General features: G+C 40.9%; 1 protein-coding gene across 9 annotated transcripts in view; it reads left to right on the forward strand.

Moving 5' to 3' along the window:
- The window catches only part of git2a (G protein-coupled receptor kinase interacting ArfGAP 2a), a 42969-nt gene extending 22956 nt beyond the window's left edge, over positions 1–20013 (forward strand). For 2 of the 9 annotated variants that reach the window (XM_017709297.2, XM_017709301.2), the window contains 9 exons: positions 1023–1159; positions 2662–2811; positions 8344–8577; positions 9684–9872; positions 12466–12542; positions 13109–13267; positions 14230–14424; positions 16595–16658; positions 19705–20013. In XM_017709297.2, coding sequence (XP_017564786.1) covers positions 1023–1159; positions 2662–2811; positions 8344–8577; positions 9684–9872; positions 12466–12542; positions 13109–13267; positions 14230–14424; positions 16595–16658; positions 19705–19896 — 1397 coding nt within the window. In that variant the 3' untranslated portion in view covers positions 19897–20013. Of the gene's footprint in view, positions 1–1022; positions 1160–2661; positions 2812–8343; positions 8578–9683; positions 9873–12465; positions 12543–13108; positions 13268–14229; positions 14454–16594; positions 16659–19704 lie in introns of all 9 variants that reach the window. The other 7 variants (XM_017709300.2, XM_017709299.2, XM_017709302.2 and 4 more) reach the window with 7 other exon arrangements.
- Positions 20014–24340: the final 4327 nt, after the last annotated feature.

The following is a 24340-nucleotide window of genomic DNA, read 5'->3' on the forward strand; positions in this document are numbered from 1 at the left end:
CATGACCTGTGTAGCCAGATTCACTTTCTCCACTCTTAATGCTCCCTAATGTTACACAGAGCTCAGGTCGATTTGGGATCCTTTCAAAGTTGAAATGAAAATGATTACAGATGAAACTTGCGCTCCTCATTGAATTCACAGACATGGGTGAGCAAGTTCATCAAGTGCAACCATAATGGCTACATACACATTCACTTTTTTAAAGGCTTAACATGCACAAAGCTCAGGCCAAATATGGACAGATAGATAAAAGAAAGCTATATCGATATAGGAAAGAAAGATAGCTGGGGAAAAATAACGTTGTTTGTTTAGCTAGCGGATTAACTGAATGTGTTGCGTGTAGGGTTTTGTGTTACTCACAAGTTGCCCAGTCAAGTTGCAGGAAACTCGCAATGTGCAACTAATTGCATGAAAGCTTCACCATGTAAAGCCTGCCTTAGTCACGTCCTTAACAACATAATAGCAAAGTGTCTCATACACTATGTAGAGAGAAGTATCCTAATTGTTGTGTCAAATGCTTCAAGCACACCCGTTTCTAACAGGTGACCTCACAAAAGCTTTTCTGGATAAATGGGCAGAACCTCCAAAATCTCGTAGAAAGCTTCCCAGACGAGCGGAAGCTGTTGTAGCTGCAAAGGGAGACCAACTCCATTATTAATGCCTGTGGGTTTAGAATGAGGTTCATAAAAGCTTGCGTAGTTGTAATATGTAGGTGTCCTAATACTTTTGGCAATATAATGTACTTAAAAGCAGCGTTTATTTTAGTCTACATTTTCTCTGTGTTCTTGTGATGAAACATAACAAATACCCAGATAGCGATGTCAGGATTTCATGCTGGCACCTCAAATGAAATACTCGATTACCTGCGTACATCCCTGTTAGCCACCTTAGCTCTGGAGCTGTAATTTCAAATTAAAGAAGTAAACTTCAGACACCAGGTTTGTCTTTTCTGATCGATATTTGGCATAACTGTGAAAATGTGTACATATAACATTGAACAAAGGGTGATGTTCTCTCCCCAGACGAGCTGACCCTAAAGCGCTCGAGCAGTCGGCACGCAAGCGAAAGCCAAGATGCCGATCAACACGACTACGACAGCGTGGCTTCAGACGAGGACACGGACATCGAAGCTCATTCTCTGAAAATGGGCCGAGCTAAGGTGAGCGCAGAGGCTGCTGGGATTCAGGGAGAATTAGGCCCCATAAAGAGGCATGCATCCGTGTCCTTAGCCCTATTGGAGCTAGGGATGACCCTTAAACAGGACTACTATTACTGTGGGAGCTCTGAGTTCAGAGAATTATAGAAGGTAATTCACTCTGGAATAATTGATAAGCGGACTTGTGAAAACTGCAGATCGATTCGTACTGGATTATAAACATAGATTTTGTCGGTGATCACTCAATTTGCCTCCCTGGCATGTTAATACTAATCCAGCTCCAATAGGGCTACAGGGTCTTTCAATGGTGCAAAACCATGTAATATGAGAAGCAGAAGATTAAGACATTATCGCCGACGGAAGCAAACCGTGCGCCAGTGAAGTGAGATTATTCAGCAAGATAAACTTACACAGAATAAGAGAAGAACCTAGAAGTAGTGGAAGTAACCTTGCAGGCTCAAAGTGAACAAATAGGTTTTTCTGTACAGATTCAAAGACATTCAGTGTGATCTGCTTTTATACTTGGTAGTTTATCATCCGTGTTTTTCAGCTGATCAATACATGACTGAACAACTGTCAATATTAATTAAGACAGGTATTATTTGAATTTATATTTTAGTAGTTTATAGAATTTGTTTACTTAAGAATAAAACTCATTACACCAAAAAAAAGGAACGTTATTAGTTTTTAAGCCACAACTTTCTAAATAACCTTTAAATATCATCAGAAATTTGTATCGTGGCTCTTGTATTGCAGCAGTTCCCACCCTAATGAAGGAGAATTCTGGTTTCTTTTCATATTTTTTGTATAATTTGAACATTGATGTGAACAATTTCCCCCTCACAGTGGTGGTGATAGGAACCAGACGTCCACCTCTAAAAGCTCCCCCCTGAAAGTTATTACATGACATGGTTACGAATTCACTGCCTGATGACTGAGACACTGTTTTATGATAGTTTTGAGAAGATTTTGGCCAAAAACGTATTTCTTTTAACTATAGTCATTTTATGAAAGGGACCTCTGGGGTGTTGTGAGGCAAAACAGCTCCCAAAGAAAACTTTTTTTTGTCAGATTTAACACTATTTTACCATCATCATCAACCCATATAAAGCTCAGAAGACATGTGTTGGTTCACTGGTGGTTCTGGATGGTAAATAAAATGTCTATATTTGTCTTGTAGTCATGGTGACCCCTGGTTCCCATCACCACCACTGTAAAGACATCTGAGTCTCTGCAATCAGTCATTTCACATCAAACCGCTCTGAATGACTCTGTTTACATCTCAAACACTGAATTATGAGGAAATGTTTAAAAAGTGGTGGAGTTCTTCTTTTAAAATTACTGCAAACTGTGCAGAAAAATAATTCCAGGCGCCATCTGCTGGACAAAACCTGTACCCACCGTTATGGTCACTGAGCTAAGATTTAGACACAGAAGCCTTTAAACATTAACAGTCATTAACAGTAACACTGCTCTCAATCTCCGCTTTCACCTTCTGTCCTCAGAGTCTGGACTCTGACGTGTCGGACGGTCCAGTGACTGTGCAGGAGTTTTTGGAGGTGAAGAACGCTCTGACGGCCTCCGAGGCCAAAATCCAGCAGCTGGTGAAGGCCAACGTCACGCTGAGCGAGGAGCTGCGGCTCCTGCAGAAAAAGGTACAGGAGATTCATCTGTAAGGCGGCAGAGAAGGAATCCTGGGGTTCGAACCCAGCTGTCGGCAACTGGCACAGCGCCTTTACACTCTGCGCTCCAGCAGGTGGCTGATGGCAGTCGCTTTTGGCTGAAACAGAGGCATCGGACAAATGACTAATGCATGCAGTAGCATGCTGGAAATGATTTCGGGACCCTGCCGTCGCTTCACACGCGATCTCCTGCTGCCACCACCATCACCTCTTCCCACCATCCAATCACAGTGATCAGTGTCAGCTGAATGCAGTTCGGTCCACAGCACCAGTCAAACATTTTCCACATTCTAGGATGACAGTGGAGACATAATCCACCAATTTCCCAAATTAATTCAGAATTCCGAGCGGTTTGGTGTGAAATGGTTAATTGTAGAGATCCAGATGTCTTTACAGTGGTGGTGATGGGAACCAGGGGTCATCACGACTACAACACAGATATAGACATTTTCTTTACTATCCAGAACCACCAGAGAACCTACAGGTTTTAAGAGTTTTATATGGAGTGATGATGATAGTAAAGTAGGAAAATCTGAAAAAATAAGTCGTTTTCTTTGGGGATTATTTTGCCTCACAACATCAAGCATGTATCCCTCCACCATGACGGTGTTAAAAGCCCGTTTTAGTCCAAAACTTTCTCAAAACTGTAGATAAAACAGCGTCTCAGTCATCAGGCAGTGAATTCATATCCATTTCATGTAACATATACATTTCTGTGAGGGGGGCTTTTAGAGGTGGACGTCTGGTTCCTATCACCACCACTGTGAAAATTTCTGACTAGCATTACTCCAACCCCTCTGAGTGACTGTTTACATCTTAACTGCACGGTGCTAATGTCTTCGATGTTTCTCGTAGAGACTTAAAATACCCCAGAACTTGTTCTGATTGGTCTACAAATTTGATGTTATTCATTATATACACATATATACATATATAACCCGGAGTCCAACTAATTTTGATCACAGAAGGGGAGCATTCGTAAGGCTACAGGCTCCATATCCCTCAAGAAATCATGAATTCCAATGTATGGCAACGTATGGCTTTCAAATATGTGACATTTTCAAATATGTGACAAAAAACGGGGATCTCCAAAATAGTAACTTTAAAGGAGAAGGCGAAAACTCTCTTACCTTTCAATGCAAATGAATGTAAAGAGATTTTATTCCAAGTGAATTTAGAGCATTTCTATCGGTCCGTTCACCGTGAAATTTTAACACGACGCAAAGAACAGCTGATTTGTTGAAAGGATGTAGAAAAATAAAAATTGACAAAAATTGGTTTTTGATATATATATCGATGATATATTAACAAATATGGATTGTGTTTAAATTTGTCACATATGGGCCATTTTCAAAAATAGGACATGTTTTAAGACCTATAACAACGTACAAGCACATATGATATGACAGAAAACACTGGGCTTCATTCTTCAACCCTTCTTAAGAAGAAATTTCAGTAACACTTTACTGTAGGGCACAGGTCATAAGGCTTTATGACACCTACATAAGCTTGTCATAAACCCTGTCATAACCCTACATAGATGTTTATAAATGCTTATTACAATAGGTGTAATTCGCTGTAAAGTTTACATTTGCCAGTTTTGATCAGTTAGCTAAAGTAGTCTTTATGACAGATGATGCCTATTGGTATAAGCATTTATAAACATTTACATACATATCGAAATTTGTTCTTAAAACCCACTTTTTCCGGTTTAAAAACACGTCATGAATCTGACGTAGACTTTTTCTTAGGAACACATTTAAGAAAAAACAGAGATATTGGTGAATGAGGCCCAACGTTCATAAATGGATGGCATGTGTTACTCATATATGCAGTCTTCATGTTATATAATAATAATAATAAAGTTTTTATGCATCTTTATTTTTTCCTCATGCCTGAAAATGAATATAGTAGCTACAGAATTCAACTGATGTGCACATTGTAAGTGACGCAGTAACCGCAGTAAACATGAAATAGATAAAATATTGTTTATTGATATTTAAATAATTTCATATTTTAAAACAGGTCACATAGTAACATTAATAACTGTACTATGTATTCAACAATTAAATCACGTACTATGTATATGTGTCCAGTATTGGCTACTTACATGTATATTTTGAAATATAAGTCTAGCTTTAATGGCCTGTTTGGTAAGCATTTATGCGTCTTTATAAACGTTTATGCAGGGCTTATGTCTGCTGTTATGCAGGGCTTATGTAGCCTTATGAACACTGCCCTACAGTAAAGCACCACCGGCTACATTAAGTGGTACAAAACTCACTTTTTGACCAATTTTCTAAAGAGATGAGCATCAGATTTTAACATTTCGGATACAGATGTTCATCCATTCATACGTGTGCACACTTGACTGGTGCTGTGGTCTCATATTTACTGGGACGCTGTTGAATTTGCATGTCAGTAGAAGTTGTTTTGTCATAACCAGCTTGCCTTGTTTTAATTTATTCTGTTCAAATTCTGTTAACTCTTTTAGTTGAATTGATTTGCTAATAACTAGAGCGCATGTTTAATCACAACAGACGTGACTGCTGTCACTGCATAATGTACATTACAGTGCATGTGTTTCCACTCATTTCAAAGCTATTTTGCAAATGCATTGTGTCTCTGTTCTTTTACAGCATGACTTCTGTTAAGTGTTGTTCTCATTTTGCTTTTTGTATGAAAAAAAAGCATACTGTACTATTACATATGCTACTGCAAGAGGATCTTTAGACCTTTGCATGGTAGAAATGTATCACTGTACACTATAAAGGGCTTTTTAAATGCAGATTGTGATGCAGATGTTGAGTGATTCTCTTTATGGGAGTTTGGGCGGGGGTTTGGGGGGTATTGGGCTGAATGCAATGGCTGGCTACAACCCCAATTCCAGTGAAGTTGGGACGTTGTGTAAAACATAAATAAAAACAGAATACGATGATCTGCAAATCCTTTTCAACCTATATTCAATTGAATACACTACAAAGACGAGATATTTAATGTTCAAACGGATAAACTTTATTGTTTTTTGCAAATATTCACTCAATTTTAATTTGATGCCTGCAACACGTTCCAAAGAAGTTGGGACAGGGGCGTGTTTCCCACTGTGTTACATCACCTTTCCTTTTAACAACACTCAATAAGCGTTTGGGAACTGGGGACACTAATTGTTGAAGCTTTGTAGGTGGAATTCTTTCCCATTCTTGCTTGATGTACAACTTCAGTTGCTCAGCAGTCCGGAGTCTCCGCTGTCGTGTTTTGAGCTTCATAATGCGCCACACATTTTCAATGGGAGACCGGTCTGGACTGCAGGCAGGCCAGTCTAGTACCCGCAGTCTTTTACTACGAAGCCACGCTGTTGTAACACGTGCAGAATGTGGCTTGGCATCGTCTTGCTGAAATAAGCAGGACGTCCCTGAAAAAGACGCTGCTTGGATGGCAGCAGATGTTGCTCCAAAACCTGTATGTACCTTCCAGCATTAATGGTGCCTTCACAGATGTGCCAGTTACCCCTGCCATGGGCACTAACACATCCCCACACCATCAGAGATGCTGGCTTTTGGATTTTGCGCTGATAACAATCCAGACAGTCCTTTTCCTCTGTGGCTCGGAGGACAAGACGTCCATGATTTCCAAAAACAGTTTGAAATGTGGACGCGTCAGACCACAGGACACTTTTCCACTCTGCGTCAGTCCATCTCAGATGAGCTCGGGCCCAGAGAAGCCGACGGTGTTTCTGGGTGGTGTTGATATCTGGCTTTTGCTTTGCATGGCAGAGTTTTAACTTGCACTTGTAGATGGAGCGACGAACTGTGTTCACTGACAGTGGTTTTCTGAAGTGTTCCTGAGCCCATGTGGGAATATCCGTTACAGAATGATGTGGGTTTTTAATGCAGTGCCGCCTGAGGGATCGAAGGTCACGGGCATTCAGTGCTGGTTTTCTGCCTTGCCGCTTACTTGCAGAGATTTCTCCAGATTCTCTGAATCTTTTGATGATATTATGGACTGTAGATGATGAAATCCCTAAATTCCTTGCAGTTGCCTGTTGAGAAACTTTGTTCTTAAACTGTTGGACTATTTGCTCACGCAGTTGTTCACAAAGTGGTGAACCTCGCCCGTCCTTGCTTGTGAACGACTGAGCCTTTCAGGGATGCTCCCTTTATACCCAATCATGACACTCACCTGTTTCCAATTAACCTGTTCACCTGTGGAATGTTCCAAACAGGTGTTTTTGAGCATTCCTCAACTTTCCCAGTCTTTTGTTGCCCCTGTCCCAACTTCTTTGGAACGTGTTGCAGGCATCAAATCCAAAATGAGTGAATATTTGCAAAAAACAAAGTTTATCTGTTTGAACATTAAATATCTCGTCTTTGCAGTGTGTTCAATTGAATATCAGTTGAAAAGGATTTGCAAATCATCGTATTCTGTTTTTATTTATGTTTTACACAATGTCCCAACGTCATTGGAATTGGGGTTGTATAAGCTTATATGTGTTAACACATACAGAGTTTGAACACCCTCGGTCAAATTCCACATGTTGTTCTTAGTAAAAAATAGTTTAACACATCATGAAAAAATGAAATTACATATAAAAATATATATAAAAGTTATAAAAAAAGTGGCATAACTTCTGAGTTAACATCTTGAGTACTATATCTTAAATTAAGCAAAATAAACTGATTATGCATAAAGATGCGTACATCTAGGAGCAACACCAGCTCAGCCATGAAGCGGTAGATCAGTAGTTATTTGACATCACAACTTGTCTGGTTCATGCACCACTGAATATTTTGATGTACCCGACTTCATCATCGACTTTGACGGATGTTCATGTGGTGCCTCCTGGTGGGAAACGTGTATTTTTGACCACTTGGACCACAAGCTTGGTGTTGAGCAGTCATGGAAGGCCTTTCATTTTCTTGTTGTTAGGTATTGAAACAGGCAGTGTGTGTATTTTCTCTGCAACACTTAGTTAACCGCTGTGTTCAAATAGGTTAGCAAACAGCTTAGCTTTTCTTCTGCTTTCCTTATTTATTTGCTATAGGATAACCAAGTTATCCAGCTAGTGGCAAAGGGAAAACCGGAGAAAGCTTCTATCTTAAATGGGAATCATGAACGTTATGCTATGAACCAGTGGTCACTGACCCTCTTTTTGGAGATTAACTTTCCTGCAGTTTACTTTCCTGCATCTCTAACTTGATGTCCATCTCCTTACCTAACATTGACGCTTGAACCGTTCAGGAACTTCTTTAGATGCTAATTAGCTGAAGCACGTGTGGTACATTGGGGTTGGAACTACAATCCACTGGAAGGTTCAGTTCCAGGACCAGGGTTGGTGACCATTGCTCTACATCAATGCTAGCTACTTCCTGCCAGCTTTGCCCTCTGCCCACCAGCTCAGATATAGCTGAAATTTCAAAGCAGTTCACCACATCCTCCTGCTCTTGGTTTTCCTGCTGCTTTCTCTCAGACTCTCTTTCTCTCTTGCTGACCTTTCTCCCCCTTCAGCTTCGCTCTCTGCAAAGTGAGAACAGCTCTCTCAGATGCCAGACTTCAGCTGAGCCTCCTTGTCAGACCCCAAGAGCTCCTGAAACCCCTAATCACGCCGTACCGCCGCCCTCCTTCACCCTGAAAAGTCGCCCCATAACTATGTATGAGACGAGCTTAGGTCTGAGGCCTTTTCTCAAAGCAGAGATGTCTCAGCTCGAGGAGCTTCCCTCCCTGCAACCCTTCCTAATAAATGTGAGTACGTCTAGCGCTCATCCTCTGTCCTGTCGTTGTGCTTTATGTTTCCATTCTGTCCTGTTTCAATGCCGGTGTCTCCAAATTAGGCAACACATTTCCTGATTTAACTCACTTGAGGGAATTGTTTGGCAACAATCTTGACTTTGACACAAATTTAGTTGATCAGTAAAGATCATCTCTGCCTAATGTTTGCCTTTTTAGCCTCCTTTACTTGTTAGCTACATAGCCCCATAGCTAAAGGAGGAAAGTCTTGGCTGATTTTAGCTATTTTTTGTGTAAATTTGACTTTTTTCCAATAATTTGTTGCTTTTAGATCAAGTTTCAGCTACTTTCTTGGATACCCAGAAGAAAAAGTCTTTCTTTAGATTGTCTCAGAAAAACAAAGCAGATCTCAATGAAAAGAGGAGAATATCACAGCATTTTATTGTAGGACATTCTGTTGATGAAAAAAAAAGCTACAAGTTGTCCTTCTACGCTGACAGACTGCTGAAAGAGTTCGCTATGTTTACCTGTTTATTATTGCTGTTATATGCTATAAGCCAGCATCTAGCTAACAACTCTTCTGCACAATGTTGTATTGGTGTCAGAAGTGGGACTCAGGTAAGGTTCACAATTTCTGCTCAAAAAATGCTCGTTATTCAGCACAAAGCAGAAAAGCCACATATGTCCTTTTCAGTGATCTGTGCTGCTTTGAATACAACACCCCTAAAGCCCCTTCTGTAACACAGAGCAAACGGCACCCACCACAATAAATTGTACTTAGATCTGATAGCGAGTTTTCATTAAGTATGTGTTAGCTAACTAGCTAATACTTGATAAGTGCCAGTTTTGTTTTATAGCTAGCTAGCTAGCTTAGCTACCTTCATTGCCAGCTATTATTCTACCATGCTAATGGTAATATTAGTGCTAGCCTAGCTAACAATACAGTCATATTAATCTTTACATGGTGGAACTGCACACAATTGTCATGACAATCAGAGGACACTAAACCACGAAGATGTTGGTGTTGCTTTCTGTCTAAATTGAATATATAGGAAAAGAACTCTATCGTTCCTCTTATGTCATCCGTCTTGTGCTCTGCATTCATTTGTTTTGTATTTTAGCTGGGACAGGGTGCATTTACCGCACCCTCTTTGTCCGCCTCCCTCCCCTTGTCCATGTCCTCGTCCCGGACCATGTACTGGCCTCAGATGGCGGAGCTCCCACCCTTGTCATCCTCTCTTCCTCCTTCGCTCCTCTCGTCTGTCTCCTCCTCTGCTCTCCAGCCATCCTCTGGCTGCTGCTGTCACCTGGGACGTATCTCCACCTTCATCATCCTCATTATCGTTATCAACATGGCTAAAGCTGTCCTGCCCTCTGTAGCTGTGTGGCTGGCTTTGCTGCTTACCGTCAGCTAGTGTGCTGCTAACACTACTTACACGTCTGTTCTGCTTCATGGCGCTTTAGGTTGAAGAGATGGAAAAAGATCTGCCACCCTTTTGGCTTTAAAGGACTTTGGTGCTGGACGACATGGCCAAAAAATGTAGAGTGATATGTTTTCCCCATATAATTTCATATCCATAGTTATCAATATTTGCTATTGTCTTCTTTGATGTTCAGTTTAAGCCTGAACAATATTGACCCTGAAGAAAATAAAAGGCATCTGATGTAGGAAAAAACTTAGATTCAATTTAAGACGTAGCTTTTTTTTTTTACTCAGTAAAAAAAACTCAGTAAAAAACTTACTTTTTTTAACAGTGAAAAGAGCTAGTGCTTGCTAACTCCTGCTGGTTTGTGCTGTTGTGAGTGAATGGCTAGACTTCACTGTTTAGTAAGAGAGAAGTGCACAGCACCACCTAATGGACTGAAGTAGCATTGCCCAACAGCCAGCTTTTGCTGCTAATATTAGGTTGAGGAACAGAACAGCGCAGTTCTTTTAGCAAAAATAACTCAAATGAGCATATTAATACAAAAGAAATGGTAAGTTTGGTAACTGTCGTTAGTGTTTTATCCCTTTTGTTTTGCACTTTGCCTCTACTTACAGTAACTACTTACAGTGAGGGGGTAAAAATGTTTGCACTAAGACGTTACAGTGCACAACGTGTGAGACTGTTTGTGGCTTGGTTTACAGTTTTGAGTGCTTATGCTGCATTTCCTGTCTGTTTTCTTCAGCGCAATGTGTTAAGATGCAGATTCTGGGGACAGGCCATAATATAACAACATAATATAGTTTATATGTTTAGTATATTATAGTTATACATAATATAACACAACTAACTTCATTATTGTAGTTTTCAGTTTCAGTTGACCCAGATTCTCCTGTAGAGAATGCCTCCAGTGGGATTTTAGTGAAAGTTTGCTGTAATTTAGCTGCTCAACAGTTGGGGCCTTCATTGTCATTTTGCACTTCTTAATAGGCTGCATGTTTTTCAAAGGAGAATCAGGCCAGTCTAACACCAGCACTCTCTGATTATGTGGCCATGTTTCTTGTCGTTGTTGAAATAAGCATGGACATCCTTGAAAAAGACGGCATCCAGAAGGTAGCATGGTGCTCCAAAATGTGTATGTCTTTCAATGTTAATGATGCCTTCACAGATGTGCAAGTTGCCCACTTACACCATCAATACCATGACAGACTTTAGATTTTCAACTTTACACTGGTAACAATCTGGATGGTCCTTTACTTCTTTGGTCCAGAGAACAACATCCATTATTTCCCTACACAATCTGAAAAGTGGAATCGTCAGACCACAACACAACGTTTCCAGTGGAATCAGTCCATTTCAGATGAGCTTCAGATGAGGCCCCTGCACGTAGTGCAGTCTTGCATTTGTGGGGACAGTGTTAACAGTATTTTTTGTCAAAGTATTCCAGAGCCAGTGCGGTCATATCCATCACAGATGCCAGTTTTAATGCAGTTCTAATGTGCATTATTGGGTAAAGTGGTGATGCTCAACTCATCCTCACTCATAAATAGCTAGGCCTTTCTTGGAGGCTCCCTGTGTATCCAACCATGATTGCATCACCTGTTCAATTTTTTTTACTTAACATTCCAAGTCTTAAATTGACTTTATTTAACACTAAAATATATAGCTCAAAGAATCACTTCTGGTGGTGTAATGTGCTTCTAGATCTAATAATCACATCTCTGAGGCAGGTACATTTGAAGGCCTATTTATCCACTACATTACATTGCTATTAGCTCACCTTTCAGTCCTGATGATGATGCTTAATACTGTTTGATCTGCTTGATGTGCTTTGCACCTCTGACCCACGCTTCCCATTATTACTCTTTTTTTTTTTTCCACTGGTAATAATCAAACTGAAAATGTTTAGGAATGGGTTGCTTTTCCTATTTACTCAGATACAGTAGATTATATTCATCATTTGATTTTGTCTGCCAGTTGCTTGAGCAGTATGACTGCAGTAGAAGTGACGTTAAGGAAGCCACAGCGCAGTCAAGTCAGACACTGTAAAAAAAGAGTCAAGTACAAATACACATAATGAACACTAAACAGCTTCAGTATAGATTCCTCAGTCATGAGTACACATGACGTCACTGTCTTTTGGCTGATTTAAAGGGCCTATCACTCTTTCATCACCATCAACTTTACATATACAAGCTCAGAAGACTCGTGTAGGTTCACTGGTGGTTCTGGAAAGTAAATAAAAACTATATTTGTGTTGCAGTCATGGTGACCCCTGGTTCCCGTCACCACCACTGTAAAGAAATCAGTCTCTACAATCAACCGTTTCACACCCAACCACTCGGAATGACTCTGTTTACATCTCAAACACTGAGTTATGATGAAATTTTGAAAAATGGGTGGAGTTGCCCTTCACGTTTTAGATAAGGTATAGTTCATTCGGTTTACATTCTGTAATATTGCTTCGTTGCGTGTTTAGGTCTCTAAGGCTGATAAGCAGAGCAGTGACGGTGACTATGACAACACAGTCCACGACTCAGAACTGGAGGATTCTGGGTAAGGGTTTTCCCCCTACTAAAAAGGCCCAGAGCTTACATTATTCTTAAATATATACATTTTATATAGATTTGTGTGGTTTTATCTGTCCAAAATGGTCATAATTCATATTTACATGACCATTTCCCAACCTCTCTTTATCCCTTGGAATTGAACAGACTGTGCCTTTAATACTGATATATGTAAATGAGCTCTGCTCTGATTGGCTGCCTTGTTCAAAAAGCGGTCCAGCTACAACACTCCTTATAACTACTGCATGAATGGTCGGGGCTAAGCCGGGTATCTAACTCTACTGAGTTGAGTAGACGGGAGGATATGTGTAAATTTGCAAGTTTTTGTGACATCACAAAAACAGTAAATTCAGTGCTGCTTAGTTTCCATGTATAAACTTTATGGACTGGAGAGTGAGCAGCAAGTTTTGGCAGTTTTATCAATGTTTACAAGCTACATCAAACTCTCTTATTTCAAAACAAAGAAAGGGAAACTTGGTTTTCCATAATATTTCCCAAATGACTAAGTTTGCTCATAATGCAGCTTTACTCATTTCTCTCTCTGGATGGTAAAAGCAGGCTGCGAGTCATTGGCTGGGGGGAGGAGCCAGATGATCTGGAGGCGGAGCCTAGCCTTGCGCTCCCCACCACTGAGGACGTGATCCGCAAAACAGAGCAGATTACTAAAAACATCCAGGAGCTCCTGAAAGCTGCCCAGGACAGCCAGCAGGACAGGTGAGACCCCCGGCCACTTTATCAGAAACACCTCTCCTGCAATTTCACCTTGCTGGTGTTGAGTGACTGAAGGTCATTGTCTAACCCCTCCTCAGTGGTCAGTTTGCTTTTGGTGGGATATCTTCTGGACTTTCCTGGGTGTTTATTCTCTTGGTCTTTCATTCCTGTATTAGTATTTTCTCCCTGCTGATATTTTTCATCCCATGTTTACCTGTTTGTTGTTATTTGTTCATCCTATTCAAATGTGCCGTATTTAATGTTGTATGTAAACACTGTTAAAGGATTCCAGAGTCAATTAATGGAAACTACCCTGTTAAGCAGCCTGTTTTGAATCCATTGTGGCTGGGATGTAACAACTTTGACACATTTATGTATGATTGTATGATACGGTCTACAGCAGTTTAGCCCCGCCCATTTGGTCTACCGCAGTTTAGCCTCGCCCATTCAGCCTATGGCAGTTTAGCCCCACCCATTCAGCCTATAGCAGTTTAGCCCCACCCATTCAGCCTATGGCAGTTTAGCCCCACCCATTCCTATTAATGTGATGTGGAGTTGGATTGGAAAACTATTAAACATTGTGCTATTCCTGGCTGTCAGGAAGCAAATGGATCATCACAGCCTTACAAAGGACCCTCAAAGGACGAGCTGAACTTTATTTTCTTATCAGTTTTGTTGTACATTTCGCCCTGGACTGCTTTTTTAATAAATACAGGGCAACCAATTATTAACACATACCAGTCTTAAAGACACAGTAATAAAAACAGCCTGTTTAATTGTAAAGAAAATGTTGAAATTATGACTGGTTTTAGTATATAAAACCATTTTAACTGGACTTTGTGGAGAAAAAAACAAATGAATAATCTGGCCCCTTTATCCTGACCTGTCTCTTTCATGTTTTTGTCTCTTCTTATGTCTCTTTTCTTTTCTCACTGCTTGATTTTCACTCCCCTGCGGGTCTCCAGCAGGCTGTGTGAGCCGCGGGACAGCGTGCGGAGGCTCCGGCACAGTCTGGGCTGTTTCAGTACCCTCATGCCCTGGGCCGAAAAGCCCCCCTCCCCCATGCAGCCTTTTGGTCTCCGTGGCTCCGGAACGTCCAGCAACCCCAAAACCCCCAACAACCTTGTCAATCCCATCAGCCCCAGCAACCCGGCCTCCTGGTACTCTGGCCTGTGCACCTGCCTCCCAGGCACAGTGTCTTCCTCTCTCTCTCTCTCTGACTCGTTCTGGCTCGCCCACTCACTCACTAACCCTCTTCATCCTTCTGCTGCTGGATGAGCTACTCGCATGTGATCATTGACAGACGTGCTTCAACTACTGCCTGATCATTCAGCTGATAACTGAAAAAAGCAGATACATAGTGGTTGTGAGAACGGTCAGATACATGCTGGATATGTGAAAGATCAGATACTTGCTGGATATGTGAAAGATCAGATACATGCTGTATATACGAAAGATCAGATACATGCTGGACATGTGAAAGATCAGATACATGCTGGATATGTGAAAGATCAGATACATGCTGGACATGTGAAAGATCAGATACATGCTGAATATACGAAAGATCAGATACATGCTGGACATGTGAAAGATCAGATACATGCTGGATATGTGAAAGATCAGATACATGCTGGATATGTGAAAGATCAGATACTTGCTGGATATGTGAAAGATCAGATACATGCTGTATATACGAAAGATCAGATACATGCTGGACATGTGAAAGATCAGATACATGCTGGATATGTGAAAGATCAGATACATGCTGTATATGTGAAAGATTAGATTCATGCTGGACAAGTAAAAGATCAGATACATGCTGGATATGTGAAATATCAGATACATGCTGGATATGTGAAAGATCAGATACATGCTGGACAAGTGAAAGATCAGATACATGCTGGATATGTGAAAGATCAGATACATGCTGGATATGTGAAAGATCAGATACATGCTGGACAAGTGAAAGATCAGATACATGCTGGATATGTGAAAGATCAGATACATGCTGGATATACGAAAGATCAGATACATGCTGGATATGTGAAAAATTAGATTCATGCTGGACAAGTAAAAGATCAGATACATGCTGGATATATGAAAGATCAGATACATGCTGGATATGTGAAAGATTAGATTCATGCTGGACAAGTAAAAGATCAGATACATGCTGGATATGTGAAAGATCAGATACATGCTGGATATGTGAAAAATGAGATTCATGCTGGACAAGTAAAAGATCAGATACATGCTGGATATGTGAAAGATTGGATACATGCTGGATATGTGAAAATTAGATTCATGCTGGACAAGTAAAAGATCAGATACATGCTGGATATGTGAAAGATCAGATACATGCTGGATATGTGAAAAATTAGATTCATGCTGGACAAGTAAAAGATCAGATACATGCTGGATATGTGAAAGATCAGATACATGCTGGATATGTGAAAGATCAGATACATGCTGGATATGTGAAAGATCAGATACATGCTGGATATGTGAAAGATTAGATTCATGCTGGACAAGTAAAACATCAGATTCATGCTGGACAAGTAAAAGATCAGATACATGCTGGACATGTGAAAGATCAGATACATGCTGGACATGTGAAAGATCAGATACATGCTGGATATGTGAAAGATTAGATTCATGCTGGATGTGTGAAACATCAGATATATATATATGTTGGATATGTGAAGGAACAGAGGCTTATGGGAGATGTGTAAGATCAAATACGTACTGGATGTGTGAACGAACATTTCTTACCGGATGAGCAAGTGTTGTAGTCTGGAATATGTATATTAATTTATTTGATTTGCTCATATTTCTTACTATACTGTACTAAATCTGAATGAACTAACCTTGTGATGGAAATGTGATTTGTTCTGAATGCTTTGCCTCTCTTTTCTAACAAGTTCTGGTTGAGAAACAAAGCCAATGGTACAAATAGTCTGTTTTAAGATGTGGATGGAATGACACCAAGTACTTCATAAACACAAGAAACGCATGCAGATGGTGAGACAGTTTGCATTTGTATCAACATAAAGCTATTCATTTAAATAAAGTGTCCAAATTCTTGTGCTAATGTCAGTACTTGTGTATTTTTTTTATACTTGTATACGTTGAATGAGAAATTGAATTTAAGCTGAAGATATACTTTCACTGGAATTTTGCATCTGATACTCTGGGACTCTTACTAACCGACTGTTTTGCGGTGGGCTTGGTTTTGATTCTTGGTCCCCTCAGTTTGAATAGTACATCTTCCAGGGTCTAATATCTCCCTGTTTTTCTTTCCCTCTCTTTCTCTTTCCTGCTCTCCTCTCACAGCTTTGTATCCTGTGCAGAAAGAATACACATGGCTGTAAGTGACATGCTGGCTTTATTTCCCAAGGTAAGAGGATCCCAGTCAAACAGGTGTTTTAATGTATCATGCTTAGAGTTGTTTAACAGCTGCTGAGCAATGGACCTTGCACTTTTTAAATGAAATAGAAGTATAGTGGAAGCGTAGGGGGCGATATGACTCCTACTGTTTCATTTAAAAAGCTCTATAATGTTCATATGATCCACACAGTCACTCTGACAGACTGTAATACACTACAGGAAGCGTAGGGGGCGATACGGCTTCTACTGTTTCATTTAAAAAGCTCTATAATGTTCATATGATCCACACAGTCGCTCTGACAGACTGTAATACACTACAGGAAGCGTAGGGGGCGATACGGCTTCTACTGCTTCATTTAAAAAGCTCTATAATGTTCATATGATCCACACGGTCGCTCTGACAGACTGTAATACACTACAGGAAGCGTAGGGGGCGATACGGCTTCTACTGTTTCATTTAAAAAGCTCTATAATGTTCATATGATCCACACAGTCGCTCTGACAGACTGTAATACACTACAGGAAGCGTAGGGGGCGATACGGCTTCTACTGCTTCATTTAAAAAGCTCTATAATGTTCATATGATCCACACAGTCGCTCTGACAGACTGTAATACACTACAGGAAGCGTAGGGGGCGATACGGCTTCTACTGTTTCATTTAAAAAGCTCTATAATGTTCATATGATCCACACAGTCACTCTGACAGACTGTAATACACTACAGGAAGCATAGGGGGCGATACGGCTTCTACTGTTTCATTTAAAAAGCTCTATAATGTTCATATGATCCTCACAGTCGCTCTGACAGACTGTAATACAATACAGGAAGCGTAGGGGGCGATACAGCTTCTACTGTTTAATTTAAAAAGCTCTATAATGTTCATATGATCCACACAGTCGCTCTGACAGACTGTAATACACTACAGGAAGCGTAGGGGGCGATACGGCTTCTACTGTTTCATTTAAAAAGCTCTATAATGTTCATATTCAATTCAATTCAATTCAAGTTTATTTATATAGCGCTTTTTACAACAAGGTTGTCACAAAGCAGCTTTACAGAAAAACAGGTCCACGCCTCTTATGAGCATCACCACAGTGAAGCCAATTTTGTGGTGACTACAGTGGTAAGGAAAAACTCCCTTTAAGAGGAAGAAACCTTAGAAGGGACCAAGGCTCAGTCCGAGGAACCCAACCCCCGTGGGTCGACCCGCACAGAAGAAACAGAACAGAAACAAGAACAACAGTACAAAGAGAGTGCAAAAAGATGGCTGGAACGCTGGAACCACGAATGGGGCACCTCCAGACAGGCCAACGGGGCATCTCGACACATGTGAGAGAGATAGAGAGAGAGAACGGAGTGGGAGGGAAGAAAGATAGGTTAGAAGGGTTGTGTTAATCTCTGTTGAGCGGGACAGGGCCGATTCCAGAGTGCTGCAAACACGAATCGGCACCTCCAGACAGGCCAACCGAACATCTCGACGCATGCGAGAGAGACAGAGAGAGAGAACAGAGTGGGAGGGAAGAAAAAGAGGTTAGAATGGTTTTATACTTTGCTGAAGAGCGGGGCACGCCTGTGAAAAAGCACAGGGACCCTGGATGGACACCTCCAGACAGCAGCTCAGGACATGAGGGGAAAAAGAGAAAGATAATGATTAGAACAGGGTTTGTGTTTGGTGTGTGAGCTGCAAGAGAAATCGTTAAAGGGAGACCAACAGTACAGACTAGGTTTGTGTGCACTGGACAATAGTAGAATAGCTGCAGGCTACAGCTAGAGAGAACCGCTATGATAAATTTATCTAAAAGCTTGTTCAAAAAGAAATGTTTTGAGTCTGGATTTAAAGACTGAGAGTGTGTCTGAGTCCCGTATATTAATAGGGAGATTATTCCAAAGTTGCGGAGCTTTATAAGAGAAAGCTTTACCTAATGCGTTGTTTTTTCTAATACGCGGGACTGATAATAAGCCGGCCTCTTGCGAGCGGAGTGTACGTGGCGGGTTATAAGGGATAAGGAGTTCCGCCAGATATTGCGGGGCCAGCCCTTTAAGAGATTTATACGTCAAAAGGAGTATTTTATAGTCTATACGGAATTTAACAGGTAACCAATGTAGGGATGAGAGGATTGGTGTAATATGATCAAATTTTCTAGCTCTGGTGAGCACCCTAGCAGCTGCATTTTGAACCAGCTGGAGCTTATTCAAAGATTTACATGAACTTCCAGCCAACAAAGCATTGCAGTAGTCCAGTCATATGATCCACACAGTCGCTCTGACAGACTGTAATACACTACAGGAAGCGTAGGGGGCGATACGGCTTCTACTGTTTCATTTAAAAAGCTCTATAATGTTCATATGATCCACACAGTCACTCTGACAGAGTGTAATACACTACAGGAAGCGTAGGGGGCGATACGGCTTCTACTGTTTCATTTAAAAAGCTCTATAATGTTCATATGATCCACACAGTCGCTCTGACAGACTGTAATACACTACAGGAAGCGTAGGGGGCGATACGGCTTCTACTGTTTCATTTAAAAAGCTCTATAATGTTCATATGATCCACACAGTCGCTCTGACAGACTGTAATACACTACAGGAAGCGTAGGGGGCGATACGGCTTCTACTGTTTCATTTAAAAAGCTCTATAATGTTCATATGATCCACACAGTCGCTCTGACAGACTGTAATACACTACAGGAAGCGTAGGGGGCGATACGGCTTCTACTGTTTCATTTAAAAAGCTCTATAATGTTCATATGATCCACACAGTCGCTCTGACAGACTGTAATACACTACAGGAAGTGTAGGGGGTGATATAGAGCACCAAGTAATCAGTACTATTGACTAATCAATTTTGGTAACCAATTTGAGCGATTAAACAACATGTCCTGCAGCTGACCTAACCGGTCATGTGGCCTATTGTAAATTGGACAACGCTCATTTAAATCCCATTTATTAGGAGGTAAAACATAAAAACTGAACTTAGATCAGCACTCTTAATCAAAGTTTCTTGGCTATGACTCTATATAGCCTATATGTTCTTCTCCTGCTTGTCCAACAGAAGCCGCGCTCGGAGAGGGTTCGTGGCTCTTTGAGGTCGCTGAAGTCCAATGCCCACCGGCTGCAGGTCCAGTGCAGGAAAACGTCCAATCCAGACAGCATCTTCACGCAGCAGGTCATCCAGTGTGCCTACGACATCGCCAAGGCCGCCAAGCAACTTGTAACCATAACAACCAAAGAGAACAGCATCTGATCCAGCCTCCTTCTGGAAACCAAAACCTACAAGCGCCACTCATTCCTCTCCCTGCAGCCTCAGGCTGACTTGTGTGGATTTTTTCTAGCTTATAAAATCAGTTTATTTTGTATTTTATATGTATTTGTTTGCAACTATTTGAAGAAAACATTGACACCACTTATAAAAATTCTAATATAACCCTATTTCCAATACGTTTGGGATGCTGTGCAAACTGTAAATAAAAATAGAATGTATTGTCATGGAAATCATGCAAAACTTATATTTAACTGAAAACAGTACAAAGACAACAGACAACATTGAGAATTTTGAATTTGATGCCAACATGTTCCAAAAAAGCTCGGACGGGGGAGGGTTTATCACAGTGTTTCATGACCTCTTCTTTTAACAACACTCTGTAAGCGTTTGGGACCTGAGGAGACGCTGCTGTAGTGAAAAGTTTCCCGTTCTTGTCTGATATAGGATTTCAGCTGCTTATCAGTTTGGGGTCTTCTTTGTCGTATATCATAATGCAGTGGTGACAGGTCTGGACTGCAGGCAAGTCAGTTTAGCACTCTTTTAATACGGAGCCATGCTGTTGTAATATGTGCAGAATGTGGTTTGACTCTGTCTTGCTGAAATAATCAAGGCCTTCCCTGAAAAAGACGTCGTCTGAATGGCAGCAAATGTTAATTTGTTAGGCCACAGGACACTTTTCCACTTCCCCTCAGTCCATTTTAAAGGAGCTTGGGCCCAGAGAAGGTGGCAGCGTTTCTGGATGCTGTTTATATTTGGTTTCTTCTTTGCATTTTAGAGTTTTAGCTTGCATTTGTGAAAGCAGCATCTAACTGTTTTCACAGTGTTTTTCAGAAGTGTTTCCGAGCCCATGCAGTGATTTCCACTACAGAAGCCTGTCTGTTTTTAACGCAGTGCTGTCTGAGGGCCCAAAGATCACGGCCAGCAAATACTGGTTTTTGGCCTTGTCCCTTACATACAGAGATAAATTCTCCAGATTCTCTGAATCTTTTAATGATATCACGTACCATAGATAATTTGCTGTTTTACATTAAAAACATTATTCTTGCACTATTTACCCATGCAGTTTGTCATAGAGTGGTGAACCCCTCCTCATTCTAACTTCTGAAAGACTCATGTTACTGACCTGCTCCCAAATAACCAATAGGTGGTTTTTATTAGCATTACACAACTTTACCAGCCTTTTGTTGCCTTCACCCGTTTTTTGAAACATGTTGCTAGCTTCAAATTTAAAATGGGCATATATTTGGAAAAAAAAAAAAAAGCACAAATTCTCAGTTTGACCATATTAAATTCTATTATCTATTTCTATTTTCAATAAAACAATAGGGTTTAATGATTTGCTCATCTTTGCATTTAGTTTTTATTTACATTCTAAGCAGCGTCCCAACTTTTTTGGAAATGGGGTTGCACTAATATTTGCCTGTAAGCCATAAGACAAAGCCATTGGTGCTTAAAGTTTGCGAGAGGTGTGTTTCAGTGAGTAATGAGTATGTTTGGAAGTAAGCTTGTGTAAGTATAAAGAGGTGGCCATGTGACTGTGTGAAGAGGGGACTCAGTAAGTTTGCTTGAATGGTTTTTGTAGAAGTGGTTACTGCCCCAAACCTAGCAAACTGACCTGTCCTCCCATAAAGGCCTTCCTTAGTAGCTAGGTTGGACAAGCTTGACAAACCCACATGAAACTAAATGCCACTTGAATTTCATAATTTTACGCTCATTTGGAACACAGCCGCAACAGGATAAAAACTCAAATATGTAGCAAAGAGAAAGACAGACGACAGATGATACAAATTAATATGTAAATTTACACCTCACATGACTTTATATCGAGAATGATGCAGTTCATTGTAAACATGAGCTGCATTGAGCTAATAAGTGGACTAACTATGTTTAGTGCAACTATGAATTGCTTCATGTACCTGTCAAGTTGCAGGGAAGTTGTGTTGCATGTTCACAACATGCAACTAGTTGCATGAAAGTTTCATAGTGTAAAGCCAACCTTACCTGGCTTTGTTGATGTAGCCCAAGGCAACATTGTCAAACACTATTTCTGCCTTAATAACAGTATACAAATGAAGGAAAACCGATTTTCTGGCACAGCTACAGCAGCTAGTTGTGTGGGCTATGACGTAACCTAGCTGGCTATCAATGCAAAATAACCAAAGCTGGTGAACTTTCTAGCTACCAATCAGGTATTTATAGCTTGAAAAAATCTGCCTTATCTATCCTAACTGACCGTTCACAAACCTAACTCATTTAAGTTTGCCAGCATTCTCTAAAGCCTGTCCAACCAAGTAGCGACGGGAAAACATGCTTGGGTAAGATTCCGATATGAGGGGCATTCCCAGTCCTCCGGAGTAACTGCAGTCACTAATTAATGACGTTCTATTAAAAGACTGGTTTACCAAGAGAGACGCTGGAGGACTTTCACCTGAAATGAGTTCATGAAGCCAGTCTGGTTATAAAAATGATAACAGGACATCAGAGCCAGAATTACTCTTTTAGTACTTTTACTTTATACTTAAGTACATTTGAAGGTAAATACTTTAGCACTTTTACTCAAGTGGAGGTCTAAAGGGAGGAACTTCTACTTTTACTGGAGGAATATTTTACCTTGGGGGTCTCTACTTTAACTCAAGCACATGGTTTGTGTACTTCGTCCACCACTGCTTCTAAGGATAAACAAGAGTGTTCTGAACCCGATTTTCCCTCCGGTTGGTTACTAAGGAGCTGAGATCCAATGTTGCTACATGCAGGCTAACAACTGCTTAGCATAAGATACCAAAACACCACACAAACCGGCACGCTTTGCTAACTGTGCTAGGTCAGAGGCTTCAGGCTCTGGTTTGAAGCATCAGCCCAGTTCTTCAGCTGTCTGTGGTCGGGAACCCAAGAGAGCACATCTGGCCTTGCTCTCTCTGGGTAGGTGGGATGGCCCCCCTCTCCCGTTCAGCCCTCCAAGCGGCTTCACAGGCCCTGGAGGACGCCTTCGCACTCCTGCTTCGCGCTGGTAGTATTGTGATTGGGGGTGTCCTGACTAGCAGGTGGGATCAGACATGTCCAAACTTTGTTGGGGAGGCCTGTTTAAAAGGGGGGAATTTTAGGATGGCTGTTGTTTAAATGTTTTCCACAGTGCGGAGAGCTTTTCTGTCCTGAACGTTTCCATCTTCTGCTGGGATCTTTGCGGTAAAGATCTGCAGGCATGATCGTGTCCTCTCCACCGTGGGCTTTTCTAGTTCTCTAGTTCATTAGTTTGGATACAATTTTGGCAAATAAAAGAAATGTGATAAATTACTGATCATGTGATTGTTATGTAGCTGTAGATACCAAGCTCAAAGGGAGGAGGAACCAGTGGAGTGACGAAGAAAATAAAATGGGCCTCTCTCGTATCCAAAAAAGAACAACGAAAAGCGCTAAATATGATATTAGACGGTCAACAAACAGGCATCTCCTGAGCTGTTATGTTATTATTTTTATATTCGGTTTAATTTAGTTCCACCGCTGGAGGGAAACCTGGCTAATATTAGCCAGTCGAGCTAACCTTTTAACCCGTAGGAGGCCAACTAGTGTTTCATCGTTGATGTTTTGCATAACACAACATGCCTGTTATCGCTGGCGATAACTAAATCTGTAAAGATCAGCTTTAACAACACTGCGACAGTTAATCACTAATAACATGCCACTCTTACTCTAGTCGGGCCTGTAAAAAGGTTTCGTCAAGTGCTTTTAATGAATCGCACTCTTTTAGGAGAAGCTTGAGTTGCTCGGCTGAGTTACAGGAATGAATGTCAAAGAAACATGAAATAAAATTCATTTATGTTTGAAGCTTCATTGCATTGTTCTTAAGCAGTTACTCTACAGGGTACATTTTGGTTTGTCCGTCTGAATTTACGTGACCAAATCCTGAGGCAATTTATTCAGTAACTGCATGAAGCAGTTGTAAATGGGTGCTTGGTTAGTGTAGTGGATAACACCTCTGACTTCTACACTGTAGACTGGGGTTCAATCCCCACCTGGGTAAACACCCTACACTATACCAATAAGAGTCCTTGGGCAAGACTCCTAACTCCACCTTCGCCTCCCTGTGTAAAATGATCAAATTGTAAGTCGCTCTGGATAAGAGCATCAGCCAAATACCGTAAATGAACAGAACACATGTTATATGATCATAAACATGTCATATGTTTACAATTTACTGCTGAAAGCCAAAAATCTCCGATGCCGTCTGTTTATAGTTTAGAGCCCAGATTTGGGGAAAAACGGGTCGACTTTCAGTAGAAAAACAAACTGAGTTCAGCTTCTTTTATTATAAGGGTTTAAAATGACGTCATCGTCTATTAGACTGGAGAGAAGAGCTACAGCCTCACACGACGCCCATATTTATAAAGTAAATAATATGATGAAGTGCGTTTTGGAACCACTGTTTTTT

Source organism: Pygocentrus nattereri, chromosome 20, assembly GCF_015220715.1.
Source record: "Pygocentrus nattereri isolate fPygNat1 chromosome 20, fPygNat1.pri, whole genome shotgun sequence".
NCBI lineage: Eukaryota > Metazoa > Chordata > Actinopteri > Characiformes > Serrasalmidae > Pygocentrus > Pygocentrus nattereri.